General features: G+C 46.5%; 6 protein-coding genes across 8 annotated transcripts; 3 read left to right on the forward strand and 3 right to left on the reverse strand.

Moving 5' to 3' along the window:
• Nucleotides 1–282: 282 nt before the first annotated feature.
• On the forward strand, nt 283–2112 carry LOC108095150 (chitinase-like protein 3). 2 transcript variants are annotated; one of them, XM_017196088.2, is made up of 4 exons: nt 283–520; nt 572–742; nt 815–1082; nt 1141–2112. In XM_017196088.2, the coding sequence occupies exons 1-4, from the start codon at nt 454–456 to the stop codon at nt 2036–2038; spliced, it is 1404 nt and encodes a 467-aa protein (XP_017051577.1). In that variant the 5' UTR covers nt 283–453; the 3' UTR covers nt 2039–2112. The 2 variants fall into 2 exon arrangements, with proteins under 2 accessions (XP_017051577.1, XP_017051576.1); XM_017196087.2 differs by having other exon boundaries at nt 284–520; nt 572–748.
• On the reverse strand, nt 2065–3646 carry LOC108095149 (acidic mammalian chitinase). Its single transcript, XM_017196086.1, has 3 exons — nt 3545–3646; nt 3036–3492; nt 2065–2974 (listed from the first exon to the last, which is right to left on the reverse strand). The coding sequence occupies exons 1-3, from the start codon at nt 3627–3629 to the stop codon at nt 2089–2091; spliced, it is 1428 nt and encodes a 475-aa protein (XP_017051575.1). The 5' UTR covers nt 3630–3646; the 3' UTR covers nt 2065–2088.
• A 39-nt stretch (nt 3647–3685) lies between these two features.
• On the reverse strand, nt 3686–4507 carry LOC108095153 (39S ribosomal protein L54, mitochondrial). The gene is made up of 3 exons (XM_017196092.2): nt 4277–4507; nt 4085–4218; nt 3686–4019 (listed from the first exon to the last, which is right to left on the reverse strand). The coding sequence occupies exons 1-3, from the start codon at nt 4377–4379 to the stop codon at nt 3858–3860; spliced, it is 399 nt and encodes a 132-aa protein (XP_017051581.1). The 5' UTR covers nt 4380–4507; the 3' UTR covers nt 3686–3857.
• Nucleotides 4508–4670: 163 nt separating this feature from the next.
• LOC108095152 lies at nt 4671–5493 on the forward strand. Of its 2 annotated transcripts, XM_017196091.2 has the most exons (3): nt 4671–4767; nt 4822–5114; nt 5172–5493. In XM_017196091.2, exons 2-3 carry the CDS (start codon nt 4826–4828, stop codon nt 5375–5377), a joined length of 495 nt encoding a protein of 164 aa, XP_017051580.1. In that variant the 5' UTR covers nt 4671–4767; nt 4822–4825; the 3' UTR covers nt 5378–5493. The 2 variants fall into 2 exon arrangements, with proteins under 2 accessions (XP_017051580.1, XP_017051579.1); XM_017196090.2 differs by having other exon boundaries at nt 4716–5114.
• On the reverse strand, nt 5386–7499 carry LOC108095151 (F-actin-capping protein subunit alpha). The gene is made up of 3 exons (XM_017196089.2): nt 6987–7499; nt 6705–6874; nt 5386–6647 (listed from the first exon to the last, which is right to left on the reverse strand). The coding sequence occupies exons 1-3, from the start codon at nt 7225–7227 to the stop codon at nt 6198–6200; spliced, it is 861 nt and encodes a 286-aa protein (XP_017051578.1). The 5' UTR covers nt 7228–7499; the 3' UTR covers nt 5386–6197.
• A 296-nt stretch (nt 7500–7795) lies between these two features.
• LOC108095148 (DE-cadherin) lies at nt 7796–15627 on the forward strand. The gene is made up of 2 exons (XM_017196084.2): nt 7796–9122; nt 10811–15627. The coding sequence occupies exons 1-2, from the start codon at nt 8496–8498 to the stop codon at nt 14705–14707; spliced, it is 4524 nt and encodes a 1507-aa protein (XP_017051573.1). The 5' UTR covers nt 7796–8495; the 3' UTR covers nt 14708–15627.
• The last annotated feature ends 951 nt before the right edge of the window (nt 15628–16578 follow it).

Raw genomic sequence — 16578 nt, forward strand, 5'->3', positions numbered from 1 at the left:
GGCCACGTTCACATATGATTCAATTTCAATATTGAAATAATGATAATCGCAATAACAACAACATCTTATTTACTTGTCTACTAGACTTTGTACACATAGGTGAGGTAACTTTAAGAAAAAGACTTTAACCTCCGTGTATTTTTTTTGCAATACAAAGGTGTCTTTATTTCTTCAGAACCTGCCAAAGTCAAGGAACCCGGAAGCGTTTATCTTGATTATTTTCTTTATCAAACCACCCCCATCAAGTATTCGGTGCTTTTACTGTATAGGTTTTCTAAACCATTTTCCAAACGACACTCATTCAGATACAACACGGAACTAAAAACAAACAAACTGGTCTGAAGATAAATTTTAACAAATCTTACAAATAGGGCTTCGACCATTTCGTTGTAAATGCAATCAGCTAAAAAGTATTAAAAATTTTAAGTTTAATTGGTTAGATGCGTTTTAGCCATGACTTCGTTAAAATCGGTTTTTATGGTAACGATATTTCTGATTTGCGGCTGTCTGGCAAAAGAGTGTAGGTAGATGGTTATGGAGTTCATCATAAAGTTAACCAATGATCCTGCAGATAATGTGTTCTGTCAATATGATTTGGCATCTTACTACTTCAAAGAGCGCAGTCAGTTCTTTGACTGGAACATGGACTCCAGGCTTTGTACCCATTTGGTAGTGGGTTCTGGCATAGGTGTGGATGGAGATACGGGTAAATTGAAGATTACTGACAAGCCTCTGCTGCTGGGTAAGAGTAAGTAAAGTTATGGATTCTTTAAAAAATATTAAGAAAGTGAATTCTACACTTTTAATATTACAGACATGCTAAGCAGTGTCAAAAACATGAAGGTCGATAGCATAAAGAAGGTTTTGTTCACTGTCGGAGGATGGAAAGAGGAGTCCAGTCACTTTTCAAGAATGGTGGCCGCCCCCAACATGAGAAACAACTTCTATACTTCAGTGATCGATTTCATGACCAAGTGGGGATTTGATGGTGTCCAGATTGACTGGCGCTATCCCACTCAGCAAGGTGGATATCCAGAGGATCGGAAGAACTTTGTGCTCTTTCTAGAGAAACTGAGTTTAATGTAAGGATTTTCAGCTGATTTGCTTAATACTTTATTAAGAACAATCGTTCCTCGACAGCCTTCGTGAACACAAGTTCATCCTTATGGTGGCAGTATCAGGAAGAACAAACAAGCGCACTTTGGAGAGCTACAACATCCCAGATATAGTAAAGAATTCCGATTTTGTTCATCTAATGATGCACGATGAAAGGGATCCGTACCGCAACCGTTTGGTTTACAATGCTCCGCTTAATGGAGACAATAGTGTAAGTGATGCCATCAAACACTGGAAAACTCATGGAATGGCGCCAGAAAAACTTATCCTGGGTATTCCACTCTTCGTTCGGTCGTTCACCATGGATAATAATCAGACGGAGGTGGGATCCCCCTGCAAAGGACCAGGCTTGCGGACGAAGTTATCCCACCGGCCGGGCTTTATGACCTACAACGAGTTTTGTGTGAAGGAGTCCAACTGGATCAGAAGGTTCGACCAGGTGGCCAAGGTGCCTTATGCCATGAAGGGTGATCAATGGGTGAGCTACGAGAACGGACAAAGCATTTGGGCCAAGATGCACCTGCTGCAGAAGCAGAAATTGGGCGGAGCCATTGCGTGGACCATCGATGTGGACGACTTTCATGGCAATTGTGGCGAACGTCATGGATTGCTCCACGTTATCTTCGCCGCCTTAGGAGACAAGAATGCCCTTACAACCGAAGAACCAACAACTGAAGCCTCTGGACTTTGTCCACAAGATGGATTCTGGCGCAATGGATGGGATTGCCGGTTATACCACGAGTGCAACGACGGGGAAAGGATCTACTATGAGTGCGAGGAGGGTCAGTACTTCGATGAGGAACAACTCATTTGCCGTCCCGCCAAGGAGGTCAAATGCGATCAGAACTTTGTCATCTGGCGACCAGGCATGCCCGTTTACAGCTTAAAAAATATGCCGATAAATTTGAAAATCGTTGACTAGCTCCAAAGAAATACAAAGACGTGGAGTACATTTTGTTAAAAAAATAAATATTAGCAGTTTACTGATCCAGAGTAGTTGCAGCTCTTCGTGTTTAAATCAAAGTTCAAGCCAGTGGGACATTCGAAGTTGTTGGTATTGCCCCCACTGCAGTAGTAGAATTTCGAGCAGTTGTACGGATCACGAATGTATCCATCAGGAACTTCAACTGAGCACCTAAAACCCTCAATTTTGTCCTCCTTTAATTCGGCGGTCAAGCCAGAGGGAGTGTTGCCGCCGAAAAACACGCGATGGATCTCGTGCAGTAGAGGATACTTTTGCTGACCGCAGGTGCCACGGAAATCATCCGACTCCAGGGACCAGATCATAATGCCGGCCAGGTAGTGGTCCATCACATACTGCGCCTTGAGAGAAAGACTTCTCGTGTCCTCGTAGCCCACCCACTGGCGTTCCCTGAAGGCGTAGGGCACTTGCTGCTTCGGTTCCCACTTCCTAGTCCACTCCTCCTGTTGCATCAGTTCACAGAGTTCGTTGTAGCCCAGGACACCCGGTTCGCGCGAATAATTTCCTGCTATTCCTTTTCCTATGTGCGAAGATCCTGGCTGGTTGTCTTCGGCACTGGTTAAGGTAAAGGTGCGTCCGTAGAAGGGAACTCCTAAAACCAGCTTTTCTGGCGGAGCTCCTGCCTCCAACCAATACTTAATTATGGCATCCACATTAAGCTGCTGCTGCCGACCGGTCAGATCTTTTGTGTCACTTGTAGAGCCGTAAAGCGGAGCATTAATGCCCACCAGTGGATCCCAAGGTCCGTGCAGGTCGTACGCCATCACATTGAAAAAATCCAGATAAGGAACAATGGCCGGAATGTCATAAGATATCTCAGCGGAGAACTGGGCGGAACCCACAGCAGCAGTCAGCATAAAGCCAAAGGGGTCCAAGCTGAGAAAGACTCATTTAAGATTTACAACAGCTTGTTAATGGAAAATCGACCCAAGCTTACCCCTCTTTCAGTTCCTTTAAAAACGTTATGTAGTTCGAGCGATCATCGTTCTCCAAACTGTGTCGCTGGCCGGGATACTCCCAATCCAAATCTAGACCATCAAATCCATGGCGTTGCAAGAACCTGACCACATCGTCTACGAACTTGGCACGCTTTAATGGATCGCTGGCCACAATAGAGAACCTCTTAGAACCCTCATTCCAACCACCCACAGCCACCAACGTCTTAAGCACTGGGTTTTTTAACTTGAGTGCATTAAAACTCTTGATATTCCCACGTCCACTGTTGTCCTCCAGATCCAAATAAGCGTCAATGACCCGCAACTGACCCGTCTCCTCGATACCCAGGAAGGCGTAGATCAGATGGGTGCACAGGAATGGATCGATATCCTCCACTCCGAACTTGCCCAAACCAGGTCGGTAGACGGACCAAGTTCCCTGGTAGCAGATAACTTTCTCTGCAAGCGGATTGCTCTGATAATCCAGGACAAAAAAATGGCAACTACTTACTTGAGGAGTTGCCTTGTCCGGATGAAGAAACTGCCATCAGGATTACCCCGAGGAGCAGCACGACCAAGCCTTTTCCATTACACATTTCTTTACCACTGAATTGAAGCTTCTTGCAACCCGACGACTTTTATAGCACTTCGATTTTTGATAAGGAGTGTAAGACGTTGTAATATGTATTTGCGGTTTGTTTTTAGCAGAAAACATAGTATTTGCACACTTGTTGCTCAGAAGAGCATGGCAAACAACATGGTGCGATTTCAGGGTCGGTTCTCCAGTCTCCAAAGGCAACAATAACACCAGAGTTCTACGGACTCTAGAACTTCTTGAGCTTGGAGAGCTGGTTGTTACGCCGCAGTGCCAGTTTCCTCAATCGTCTCCAATACTGCTTGCTGTTGGGATCCAGTTCGTCCAGCGGGATTATGCGTTCCGTGTTCAGGGACCACAGCCAGTCGGGGTACTCCGAGTCTGGTTTAATCTTTTAAATGGGCATGGTTATATTAACATTGAAGCGAATTCTATGTATCTGGACAATCCGCTTACCTTGACATCCTCTCCCGTTTTCAAATAGTTGCTACCGCACACATAGTTTACTAATTTGTTGGCATCCGTTTCCACGGGAATGATTTTCTTCTCCACAATGGGACCAAGCTTTCCCAATTTTTTCTTCTTGCCAGCTTAGGAAGTATGTTTTTATTAGTTTATTAACAAATTTAACTTGAATAAGATGATCACCTGCTGCCACCGGCTTGACGGCATAGAAACGTGTGCAGTTTCCTATTGCTGGGGCTATCAATCGCTGCCTCAGCATTTGAAAAACCGACGTAAAGGTGCTCATCTTTGTTGCCGTCTTTATTTACTTTTTAATCGTCACTTTAATTGACAAATAATTGTCGAATTAATCCGACTTATTTAAAATTAGGCAGCGTTTTGTTGTATAATCTGCGAAACGTAAATGTGATTATGCAGCCCTGTCTAAGCATATGTTCGGTCAGCTGTTTATTCAAAACAACAAAAAATAATAGCATTTTTAAATTAAAAACACATTTTCAACGACTTAGACTCTGGTTTTTTAATTAATAACTAGAAACAATAAGGTCAACAAAAAAATATTTGTTTTGGGATTACCTTTTTAAACAACATGTAGAATTTTAGGCCGCTAGGAAAAAACGTATCGGCTGACTGTCATCTCTAATACCCAACCGGCAAAAACAAATATTACACAAGTAACAGAAAACATTATCTTAAATAAAAACAGATATTTGATAACAAAAACCTAGCAAAATGGTGAGACTGAGGATGCCCTCAAACCGGACCCTGGGCAATATTTGTGTCTATGGCGCCGTGGCCTCCATATCCGCTGTAATGTACATGCGCTGGAAGATGGAGGATCGGGTGAGAAACTGCGAGTACTACAAACTGGCCTTAAAAGCCCTAAGGAGCCATCGAGGGGCTGTGGGGCTACTGGGAGAACCCATCAAGGATTCTGGCATTGACCTGTCCAATGCCAACAACAATTGCAATGCGGAGATGGCTCATTTCGAGGTTTCCGTGCGGGGCAGTAAAGACAAAGGTACTTCAACTACATATTTTTATTGCAGATATGACATTTATATTTTCCTAATACTAGGCACGCTCTTCTTCTGGGCCTCCCATAAACCAGATAGCGGCTGGCTGATCGACCGACTGGAGCTGGAAACGAAACTTAATCCTGAGAAGCGATTTTTGCTCAAAAAATCCGAGGAGTTAACTTTCGATCTTCCGGAAAGTATAAGCAAGCTTCCTGCCCAGGAAATAGATTCTAAAGTTAGTCTTTCCGAAACGCATTCAAAGTAACCAAAGCATCCGATTCAATTAGTTTATTCTCTTTAAATTTGACTAATTCAAGCAATCTTAAATGTTTTATAGTTATGTTATTTTAATTACAAATTTATTGTTTTTATAAAATCAAAGTCTTCAGTTATTGTTTGTCAATGGAGAGCTGGCAAAAATGATCAGTGGTTTAGCTTAGTTAATTATTCATGCTCATGCGCTAGGTGGTTGGTGAACAATCGGGAAAGCAGAGAACTTGCGTTGGGTGCTCTAAAGATACCGCTTAAAATAGTCGAGAGTCGGTTGCATGGTTTCCGAGTCCAAAAATTGTCTGGCCCATCTAGGGCGCAGTTCTCATGTTTGATTTGTTTAAAATTAGAATAATACATAGATTAAGGGACATGATAAAATCCGCGTTTAATGCTCTTCTTAAACGATAAAGGCGACAATTGGTGGCGATTGTGACCCAGACGAGGCAGCAGTGCATCGTTCGCCGTCAGGCTAAAGTCATCCAAATGCTTGCAATCAAATCGTCTCCGATCGTAATCGTTATAGTTATGTATATGCACGTTTCTTCGTTATATAACACAGTATAAATACACGCTGTATATATATAAATGTAGGTATATGTTCGTATGTAAATAGCCCAGTTACAGACATTTCATTTGGGCAGGCGCCCGCCCGCACATTCGTATTCGTAATCCTGCTGCTGCTTCGGTTTGGATGTCGTGGTATTTAATGCTGGTGATCGGTTCCTCTATGCTCGCTTGGCCATTGCAAGTGGAAGACTGTTGGGCCGCTTCGTCGACTGTGTCCGCTCCTCTTCCGCTTGCACCTCCTGGTCTTATTGCGTCTTCAGCTCCTTGCCAATGCTGTACGAGACGATTTTGCTCCAGTCGATCTTGGTCCTGGTAATCGGCAGCTGTCGGCGCATAGCCTTGAATGTCGTGTCCGACATCGTCTGATAATTCTCCGAAATGGCCAGCTGGTACTCGTTTTCGGCTTCCTCGATCAGGCGGATTACCTCCTTGGCCAACTGCTGCTCGCTGCTGACCACGAGGCTCTCGCGGCACTCCTTTGAAGACACCAGCTGCACGTTTCCATCCTCGTAGTAGTGCACCTGCACCTTAAGCACGCCCTTCAGCTCAGCTGATCCACTGCCCGCCTGGAAGCTGACGTGCCACTGCGAGCGCCACCGGCCGTTCCAGTAATTCTTCGGCTGGAACTGGTGGTCCTCGATGCAAATGGTCAGGGTGATCTGGTTGCCCTGCGCCTTGCCGAAGACAGAGCTGACCTGGAAATCAAAATTCAGGTTTAACACAATGCAGGAGTGCTCCTAGGCTGGACTTACCCCGTGTCTATAGTGACTGGCAGTGTAGGCGAGCGTCTCCAGGTCGAGGGCAGCCCTCCAGGGCTCCGCAGTGGCATCCGCCTCCAAGTCCTGGTAGTCGGAGGCCTCTTTCCGTAGGTGGTCGTATTTGAAGGCTTGCTTTGTTCGCGGGTCGTAGAAGCGACCGTTGCCTGGAATGCATGGGCTTATCAGTGGGGGATAAAGATATGAAGCCAAACATTGACGAGTGACTCATTCAAGTTTTTGACCATAAATGGGCATTCGCTAATGCAATCCACTCACCCAGATCGTTGTGCTCCGATATGATGGCGTTGTGATCGGTGCCCTCGATGCGGACCGGGGTCAGCTGGTCCTTGTTGTACTGGGCGAAGGCGTGGCTGGCCCCATCCTTCAGCAGAGTGTCGTTCTTGAGGAGCTCGCGCACATCGTTGAACACCTCGTTGAATTCGCCGGGCGGCGCATGCAGGATGAAGTCCGATACGATGCGCACCTTCTCCGCATCGGTGATCGGGGTCTGTTCCATGGCTCTTGATGTTCCACTGGGTGATTCACGAATCTGGGGCAGGGGCGGTTGTTTGGCTTGCTCTTGCTTTCGGTTTCCCGGGTTCCTGGTCTCTCCGGTGCTTCGGTGTGGAGTGCCTGGGCGTTGCTCTGTCGCTGGAACTCTTCCTCGACCGTTTTCTTCGGCTCTGCAGCGAGTGCAATCTTTTTTTCCGCAATTAATGGGCCAAGACGATGACGATTCGATTCAGTGATGGAGTTTTTTCACTCTTCGCTAGGGATGGACGATATTTGTGTACCTGTACCTGCTCCGCACGCCGACTAGTGAATGACAAACTGTTGGGCGGTTTGTTTAAAATGGGTACAAAACAGTGATATGTTAGCAGTGTGTACTCACTAAACGTGGTTTGTGTCTCGACTAGGTTCGGAAACTACATCATCAAGCTAGGGATAGTGTACTCGCTAGCATGTATGATATCAACATGTTCAATTTTAGAGGTGGAATAGATTTGCAAAAAACAATCGAGTACTTATCGATGGTTAATCGAAGTTTCGCCATCCCTAATCGGTCATTTGCTTTTGGAGTTTTTTTGAATTCAGATTTCGAATCGGGCGGTTGTGTCGCGCATCGATCGCAGTTTCAAATTTGTCCCGCGGGCTGCTATTCGGCAATAAAGCGATCTGAGTGAACGAAAATACGTATCCCGGCTTATTTAATCCAATTAAGCTACTTAAATTCGCCAAAGTGTACAAATCACAACGAAATACCATCGAAAAGTGCCTTGTTTTACCAAGAGTTGGTAGGACGCATACCAACACAAGGGACCGAAGCAATCGCACACGAATGCGCGCGCTTTTTAGTGTGCGTGTAACCACTTTTTTACCTGGTCTTACCTGTTTGCGGAGCGAAAGAGAGGGGCTAGAAAGAGAGTGCCGAAGCGGATGAGTGAAAGATAAAAGTGAACCAAATATCAGGCAGCTGCACCGGAGTCGGAAAAATCAGTATTTCAATAGGCTCGCGCACTGTACGCGTTCGTTATAATTTCGATTGATAGTTGATAATTAGTCGGTTGCCATGAAAATGCACTCCAAACAAACAACGGCACACTGAGAGAAACGAGAAGAGTGCAAATAGAATAGAAGTAGAAGTGGCAATACAAACAGAGCACGTAAAAGTAAAAGGCGTGTCTAAGTGTGAGTGAATAATACTGGGTGATTCACAAAGAAGTGCTCAAAAGTGATCCGGCTGAAAAAGAGAGCTAGAGATGGCGGATCGCCGCTAGAGGAAACATGCCCACCACTGTCCATCGATTGTCCAGTAGCGCCCTCTGCATCAGAATGTCGGTAATCCAGGAGGCCGGCCAGCCCAATCCCGCCCAGCAACAGACGCACCAACAGCACAAGCGGAAATGCCGCGACCTCGGCCGACGACTAATCCCCGCGAGACTCCTTTGGGGCGTCCTTGTAGCGCTCAGTGTCCTGTCACCCGCCCTCGCACTCCAATCACCGCCGGACAAGAACTTCTCCGGTGACAACCGCAAGCCTGCCTTCAAAAACTGCGCCGGATACGCTCCAAAGGTCAAGGAGGAGCAACCGGAAAACACATACGTGCTCACCGTGGAGGCCGTCGATCCGGATCCGGACCAGGTTATCCGATACAGCATCGTTCAGTCGCCCTTCGAGCGACCCAAGTTCTTCATTAATCCCTCCTCCGGCGTGATCTCCACCACCCACACCTTCGATCGTGATGAACCCATCCACGAGAAGTTCGTGTTCGTCACCGTCCAGGCCACGGACAATGGTCTGCCGGCGCTGGACGACGTCTGCACCTTCAACGTGACCATCGAGGACATCAACGACAACGCTCCGGCGTTCAACAAGGCGCGCTATGACGAGTCCATGTCGGAAAATGCTCAGGTGAGTTTGTGGTCCTCTCTTTCCGCCGCTTCTGGCCAAGCTTGTGGACCCCGGATTACTGCGGCTTGGCCAAGTTAGTGGCGCGGAGGTAGAGTGATGTCATTCTGTTTGATTTGCACCCCCTTCCCGTGATGTTGTGAAGCTAATTTAATTGTGTTCTTAAAGTCATTAACAGAGACAAAAGGTTTTGTAGGTTTATTCAGGGGATTTTTTCTTACACTTTTAAAAGGTGTAGAACAATATTAGGTTACGAAAAAGTGATTCATACAAAAAGTACATGCATATTTCAAGGAAAAACAAAAGTATTTTCACTTCCACTTCAGATAACGTAACATTCCACATTTGATATTGTAAACAGACAAAATTGGATTGGTAAACAAAATAAAAATATCTGTGGGTGCTGTATTTGTGTTTTGGTAAAATTATTGGGTATAGATTTCTGTAGGTGAAGAGTAGTATTACGAAATATAAAAGTTGCGAAGAATAATCAGATCAAACACAAAAAATTTAAATAATAAATATATACTAGTTAATTTTCTGAATATCCTTCGTAGGCGTTAACTTAATTCAAGGGAAAACGCAAAAAAACTTTGAATAAGGGAAATTAGTAGTAAACAGGTATTAGAGCATGTTCAAAAAATGTTGTAATTTAGAAGGATAATTTTTCCTAAGAAATAGCATTTATGGGTCATTGCCACTAACAACAACCACCTTTCGCCCACCTACTAACTCCTACAGACGGGCCTCCAGTTGTCGCACGTCCTGCATTCCCTGCAGTGTTAATTATCCACTTCTTTGCCAGTTCATGGCGAACGTCTTCTTGGGCGGAACTAGTTTTCGATTGGCGTAGGAGGGCAAACGCTTGGCGACGGGTTTTGGGTTCATTGCTCGCCCAGTTCGATACTGAAAACCTTGAAACCCTTTCCAACGCTCTGGGCCGCCTTTTCTTTTACGCCATTCCCATGTTTGCGACTAGAAAAATTTGTCGTCGTGCCAAAAAGCAAAGGGCTGGTAAACCAACCTGACAAGGCAGAGGTAGCAAAACTAAATTTAGCTAAAATACTAGTTAAGGTGTGCTGCATTTCATCAAGAAAAAGATGGTTCCAAAAAAATATAATAAAAATCTTTATAGAACTTAATTTTATTGCGTTTTATAAATTGGCGATTAAAATGTATTTACAAAAAAATATGTACGTTTGTGAAGAAAAAGTAGAGCACATACTACGTATTCATTTAAAATAATTTTACAATGTCGGAAATCACTAGACAACTTTTTATGAAATTTTAATAATTTACATTAATAAAAAAATTTAAACTTATGCTTATGTCCGCCGTTTTGTTTGATCTCATTAGATTCCTGGAAGTTATTATTAAAAGACATAAAATAATACTGCTAAAAAGTTCTCAACCTCGAATGCCATTCCATTTTTTTTAGTTTCCTCTTTTTTATGCCCACAAAAATCGCTGTTATTTTTAGCCAAGCTTTGCCAGCGGTTTAATTTCCGCGAAAAGGTTTCAGTTCCACTTAGGCTTTTGCTTAGGTAGCATTCAAAGGAAGAAGGTCGAGGAAGTAGAGCGGGGACATGTGTTTGCTCTTCGTTTGGGCAAACCTGCAGGAAAGTTGCTTTGTCGGAAGGAAACCAGAACCCCCAAATATCTTTGGCTTTATCTTTACCTTCTACTTGCAGCCCGACGCGGTGGTGATGACAATAAGTGCCAGCGATTTCGACGATGGAAACAACAGTTTAGTCGAGTACGAGATTCTGCGGGAGCGCGACTTCCAGTACTTCAAGATCGACAAGGAATCGGGCATTATCTATCTGAAACGATCGATTGACAAGCGACCCGGGCAGTCGTATGCGATTATAGTGCGGGCCTATAACGTTGTGCCCGATCCGCCGCAGGATGCGCAGATTGAGGTGCGCATCCGGGTGGTGGAGTCCTCCATCAAGCCACCGTCCTTCGTGGATCCCATCGACACACCCATCTACCTGAAGGAGAATCTCAAGAACTTCACACATCCCATAGCCACTTTAAGGGCGGTTTCTAACATGCCGGATAAACCGGAGGTGATCTTCGAACTGAACACCGGCCGTACAGAGCAGACGAACAGCAAGAACACCTTCGTTTTCAATCAGATCGGCAACGAAGTGACCATTAGCTTGGGCAAGACACTGGATTACGAAGCCATCACCGACTACACACTCACCATGATTGTGCGCAACACACACGAGTTGGGCACAGAGCATCAGATCAAGATCCAGGTGGAGGATGTCAACGATAATATTCCCTACTACACGGAGGTTAAGTCGGGTACAATCCTCGAAAATGAGCCACCGGGCACGCCTGTGATGCAGGTTCGAGCCTTCGACATGGACGGCACGGCGGCCAATAACATCGTTTCCTTCGAGTTGGCCGACAACCGAGAGTACTTTACCATCGATCCCAATACGGGTAACATCACCGCACGGACAACTTTCGATCGCGAGGAGCGTGATTTCTACAACGTTAAAGTTATTGCGAGCGACAATTCACCTTCCAGTCTGTTTGACAATGGCGAGCCCAATCGGGGTCACCAGGTGTTCCGCATCTCCATTGGCGACAAGAACGATCACAAGCCGCACTTCCAGCAGGACAAATATCTGGCGGAGAGGCTGCTCGAAGATGCCAACACCAACACGGAGGTTATCGAGGTGAAAGCCGAGGACGAGGACAACGCCTCGCAGATCCTGTACAGCATCGAGAGCGGCAACGTGGGTGACGCCTTCAAGATTGGTCTGAAAACTGGCAAGATTACTGTCAACCAGAAGCTGGATTACGAAACAATCACGGAGTACGAACTGAAGGTGCGGGCCTTTGACGGAATCTACGACGATTACACCACGGTGGTGATTAAGATCGAGGACGTGAACGACAACCCGCCGGTGTTCAAGCAGGACTATAGCGTAACCATTCTGGAGGAGACCACCTATGACAACTGCATCCTCACCGTGGAGGCCTACGATCCCGACATCAAGGATCGCAACGCCGATCAGCATATTGTCTATTCGATTCACCAGAACGAGGGCAATCGCTGGACCATCGATAACAGTGGCTGTCTGCGATTGGTTAAGACTCTGGACCGCGATCCGCCCAACGGTCACAAGCACTGGCAGGTTCTGATCAAAGCCAACGACGAGGATGGTGTAGGCACCACGGTCAGCAAGCTGAAGGAGGTCACCGTCACGCTGAAGGACATCAACGACAACGCTCCGTTCCTGATCAACGAAATGCCCGTTTACTGGCAGGAGAACCGCAATCCCGGCCTGGTGGTGCAGCTGCAGGCCAACGACTATGACGACTCCCCGGGTGCGGGCAACTTCACCTTCGGCATCGACAGCGAGGCCTCGCCGGACATCAAGACCAAGTTCAGCATGGACGGGGACTTCTTGCACGCCAACGTGCAGTTCGATCGGGAGGCCCAAAAGGAGTACTTCATCCCCATTCGCATCAGTGACTCCGGTGTTCCGCGTCAGAGTGCGGTGAGCATTTTGCACCTGGTGATCGGCGACCTGAACGACAATGCAATGAGCGAGGGTTCGTCGCGCATCTTCATCTACAACTACAAGGGAGAGGCACCGGAAACGGACATTGGTCGCGTGTTTGTGGACGATCTGGATGACTGGGATCTGGAGGACAAGTACTTCGAGTGGAAGGACCTGCCGCACGACCAGTTCCGACTGAATCCCAGTACGGGAATGATCACCATGCTGACCCACACCGAAGAGGGGGAGTACTACCTGCAGTTCAGGGTGACCGAGGAGTCCATGTTCGTGCCCCGTCACTCCGTGGACGCGGATGTCACCGTGGTGGTGCGGGTGCTGCCCGAGGAGGCGGTGGACAAGAGCGGCAGCATTCGGTTCATCAACGTTACCAAGGAGGAGTTCATCAGCGTGCCGCGTGACTTCCAGTCGCCGGAGGGATATTCGCTCAAGGATCGCCTGCAGCACTCGCTGGCCAAGCTGTTCAACACTTCGGTGACCAATGTGGACGTATTCACGGTGCTGCAGAACGAGAACCACACCCTCGACGTGCGCTACTCTGCCCACGGTTCACCCTACTATGCTCCGGAGAAGCTAAACGGCATTGTGGCCCAAAACCAGCAAAAGTTGGAGAATGAACTGGACCTGCAGATGCTGATGGTGAACATCGACGAGTGCCTCATCGAGCGCTTCAAGTGCGAGGAGTCGTGCACCAACGAGCTGCACAAGAGCTCGGTGCCGTACATGATCTACTCGAACACCACCTCCTTCGTGGGCGTAAATGCCTTTGTTCAAGCGCAGTGCGTCTGCGAGGCTCCTCTTATGCGACGCTGCCTGAATGGAGGATCTCCGCGGTTCGGGGAGAACGATGTGTGCGACTGCATTGACGGATTCACTGGACCCCACTGCGAACTCGTATCGGTGGCCTTCTACGGCAGTGGGTATGCCTTCTACGAACCCATTGCAGCGTGCAATAACACCAAGATCAGCCTGGAAATTACTCCCCAAATCGATAGTGGTTTGATTCTGTACCTGGGACCGCTGAACTTCAATCCGCTGCTGGCGATCTCTGACTTCCTCGCCCTCGAGCTGGACGATGGCTATCCGGTGCTCACTGTGGACTACGGATCGGGTGCCATTCGAATCCCGCATCAGCACATTAAGATGGTGCCCGATCGCACCTACCAACTGGACATTATCCTGCAGCGCAAGAACGTCGAGATGATGGTGGACAACTGCCGGTTGTCCACGTGTCAAACTCTAGGTGCCCCCATCGGTCCGAATGAGTTCCTCAACGTGAATGCCCCACTGCAGCTGGGCGGCACACCGGTGGATCTGGAGCAACTGGGACGGCAGCTCAACTGGACGCATGTGCCCGGCCAGAAGGGATTCTTCGGGTGCATTCGCAACCTGACGATCAACGAGCAGACCTACAACCTGGGCATGCCCTCTGTGTTCCGGAACATCGACAGCGGTTGCCAGCAGTCCGTGGCGGTGGCCTTCAGCTTCGGCATCGATCGCAACTTCATTATCGCGATCATCGTCTGTCTGGCGCTGCTGCTGATCATCCTGCTGGCTGTTGTGGTGCAGAAGAAGCAGAAGAACGGCTGGCACGAGAAGGACATCGACGACATCCGCGAGACGATCATCAACTACGAGGACGAGGGCGGCGGCGAGCGGGACACGGACTACGATCTGAATGTCCTGCGCAGCCAGCCGTTCTACGAGGAGAAGCTCTACAAGGATCCGCATGCGCTGCAGTCGAGCATGCGGGATCCCAACGACATTCCCGACATCGCCGACTTCCTGGGCGACAAGAAGGAGAACTGCGACCGGGACGTGGGCGCCACCACGGTGGACGATGTGCGTCACTATGCGTACGAGGGCGACGGCAACTCCGACGGCAGTTTGTCCAGCTTGGCGTCCTGCACCGACGACGGCGATCTCAACTTCGACTACCTGTCCAACTTCGGACCGCGCTTCCGCAAGCTGGCCGACATGTACGGCGAGGAGCCCTCGGACACGGACTCCAATGTGGACGACGACCAGGGCTGGCGCATCTAGGGATCCCCGCCAGCTGCGGTCCGAAGACGATGACGTAGAAATGAAAAGACTTTTTATATTCTAAGAGTTGTACGGATGTTGATATGGTCGGAATAAGGAGCCGGCCTAGCCGGCACCAAAGTCGATTCAAAAGGGAGAGAGATATATATATGGGTAAACTATATATTATATATATACATATATATTTTTATGGAGGAGTATTGCAAGGGCCCAGGGGAACACATTTTTGTTTTTTGTTTTTGTAAATGCAAAAAGTGATCTTGATCTTACGTAAACGAACTATATATTTACTAAAGCTAACACTAATTGTAGACAAGCAACTGCGAACAAGCCACTTAGTCTGCAGAATTGTTAATGCTTCAATTCTTCAGATTGGGGGTCACACAGTTATCGAAACGAAAAACACATTTAATTGTCCAGCAACAGAAATATTCCTACAAACAGAATTCGAAATCAGTATGCATTTTTCCATGCATAAGAAGAATACATTATGTTATACAAACAATAGTTAATAGTTTATTTAAGACTTTATGTTAGTCGGCCTAGACAAGACAGATCTTCAATTAGGATTTGTTGAGACTTCCGAGCTAAGAGAAATTCACACACAAAATCAAAGGGGAACTCAATTTGATAATACAAGAAGCTATATCTAAGTTAGCATTATATCGTAAATTATCTAGAACTGTAAACCCTATCAATATCAGTATAACTTCTTAGGGTTGTCTTCTAGTACATGTATAAATCAGTTTAACCTAATTTAAACTCATCGAATCGAGGGAGTCTTACACACTTCCTGTAATTACGAAAGTGCGCAGCTGTGTGCAGCTATATCCATGTTATATTGTAAGAGATATAACGTATACATAAACATAGAGACGTATAAGTAATTAAAGATGTTCAATAAATCAATGCGATATGTATTTTTGTAAGTCTTTTTCCGTGTTTAATAAGAGTCAAGTAAGAAGCCCCAAGAGGGGATTTACTGAACGCCAAGGCGAGCCTTCACTGCAGTGAACAGCTAAAATACTTTATTTATATATAGTATATATTATATTAATTAATTGTATGATTTACAACAAACGAAAGAGCCACACAAACACAAAATAATTGTGTAAAAATAAAAAACATAATAAAATCGAGCCTATTTCTGTGTTGATCATTTAACGGGGGAGATAAGCGACTGAGGAGGAGGCGAATCGGACTGGAAAACGTTGTTATGTTCGATTGGAGGTGCCGCGTAGAAACAGCCGTCTTTGACAACTGGGTAAGCCCCATCCCCCTGGATTTTATTAGAAGCAATGAAAATGAACACACAAGTGCTCAAGCCAGACACAAACAAATACTCGCATATATATTCGACGCCAGCGAGTATATAGGCGCGAATGTATATAAATGGTAAGTCATTGACTGAGGCGTCGGCGAGCGCTACTGTAAACTGTAACCGGAGGAAAAGCGTCATTATCTTATCAGCGGAAAGTAGGTTACGCCTGCCTTCGGATTCGTTCGGTTTCGAACAAATCGATTGCGGCACAAGTCAATGAACAAAATTGGAGCGGTTCAATGGGTAAAAACGAGCGGGAAATGGAATCGAAAATGTGTATTCATCGCAGCAGGTGCATTTTCAATCCACACAGCTGCGTTTTGTATCCATGATCACTGCCGCAGAGAACTTCATTTAGATTTGCATGGCCGATATGACGAGGCATCCAAGTGTATCTTTTAGATACAACTCTCTTCCAGATGGATTTGTTGCAGCTGCCGTCTAGATGTCCTTTCCAGCTGAAGATTAATGGCTTTATGTGGTATGTATAAAAATATTTATAATGAAGTATACATTTGATTCATTTTCAGCTGCAAGAGCATTTCTTAAT

Source organism: Drosophila ficusphila, unplaced genomic scaffold, assembly GCF_018152265.1.
Source record: "Drosophila ficusphila isolate 14025-0441.05 unplaced genomic scaffold, ASM1815226v1 contig_414, whole genome shotgun sequence".
Classification (NCBI taxonomy): domain Eukaryota; kingdom Metazoa; phylum Arthropoda; class Insecta; order Diptera; family Drosophilidae; genus Drosophila; species Drosophila ficusphila.

Bases quoted from the DNA above. Each gene is read 5' to 3' on its own strand.
- LOC108095152 (XM_017196091.2), top strand. From the start codon at position 4,826: ATGGTGAGACTGAGGATGCCCTCAAACCGGACCCTGGGCAATATTTGT. The intron at 5,115-5,171 runs GTACTTCAACTA...TCCTAATACTAG, and splicing joins GCGGGGCAGTAAAGACAAAG to GCACGCTCTTCTTCTGGGCC.
- LOC108095148 (XM_017196084.2), top strand. From the start codon at position 8,496: ATGCCCACCACTGTCCATCGATTGTCCAGTAGCGCCCTCTGCATCAGA. The intron at 9,123-10,810 runs GTGAGTTTGTGG...TTCTACTTGCAG, and splicing joins CCATGTCGGAAAATGCTCAG to CCCGACGCGGTGGTGATGAC.
- LOC108095151 (XM_017196089.2), bottom strand. From the start codon at position 7,227: ATGGAACAGACCCCGATCACCGATGCGGAGAAGGTGCGCATCGTATCG. The intron at 6,875-6,986 runs GTGAGTGGATTG...CATGCATTCCAG, and splicing joins ATCGGAGCACAACGATCTGG to GCAACGGTCGCTTCTACGAC. The intron at 6,648-6,704 runs GTAAGTCCAGCC...TTTGATTTCCAG, and splicing joins CCAGTCACTATAGACACGGG to GTCAGCTCTGTCTTCGGCAA.
- LOC108095153 (XM_017196092.2), bottom strand. From the start codon at position 4,379: ATGAGCACCTTTACGTCGGTTTTTCAAATGCTGAGGCAGCGATTGATA. The intron at 4,219-4,276 runs GTGATCATCTTA...ATACTTCCTAAG, and splicing joins CGTCAAGCCGGTGGCAGCAG to CTGGCAAGAAGAAAAAATTG. The intron at 4,020-4,084 runs GTAAGCGGATTG...CCCATTTAAAAG, and splicing joins AAACGGGAGAGGATGTCAAG to ATTAAACCAGACTCGGAGTA.
- LOC108095149 (XM_017196086.1), bottom strand. From the start codon at position 3,629: ATGTGTAATGGAAAAGGCTTGGTCGTGCTGCTCCTCGGGGTAATCCTG. The intron at 3,493-3,544 runs GTAAGTAGTTGC...ATCCGCTTGCAG, and splicing joins CGGACAAGGCAACTCCTCAA to AGAAAGTTATCTGCTACCAG. The intron at 2,975-3,035 runs GTAAGCTTGGGT...AGTCTTTCTCAG, and splicing joins TTAAAGGAACTGAAAGAGGG to CTTGGACCCCTTTGGCTTTA.
- LOC108095150 (XM_017196087.2), top strand. From the start codon at position 454: ATGACTTCGTTAAAATCGGTTTTTATGGTAACGATATTTCTGATTTGC. The intron at 749-814 runs GTAAGTAAAGTT...TTAATATTACAG, and splicing joins GCCTCTGCTGCTGGGTAAGA to ACATGCTAAGCAGTGTCAAA. The intron at 1,083-1,140 runs GTAAGGATTTTC...GTTCCTCGACAG, and splicing joins CTAGAGAAACTGAGTTTAAT to CCTTCGTGAACACAAGTTCA.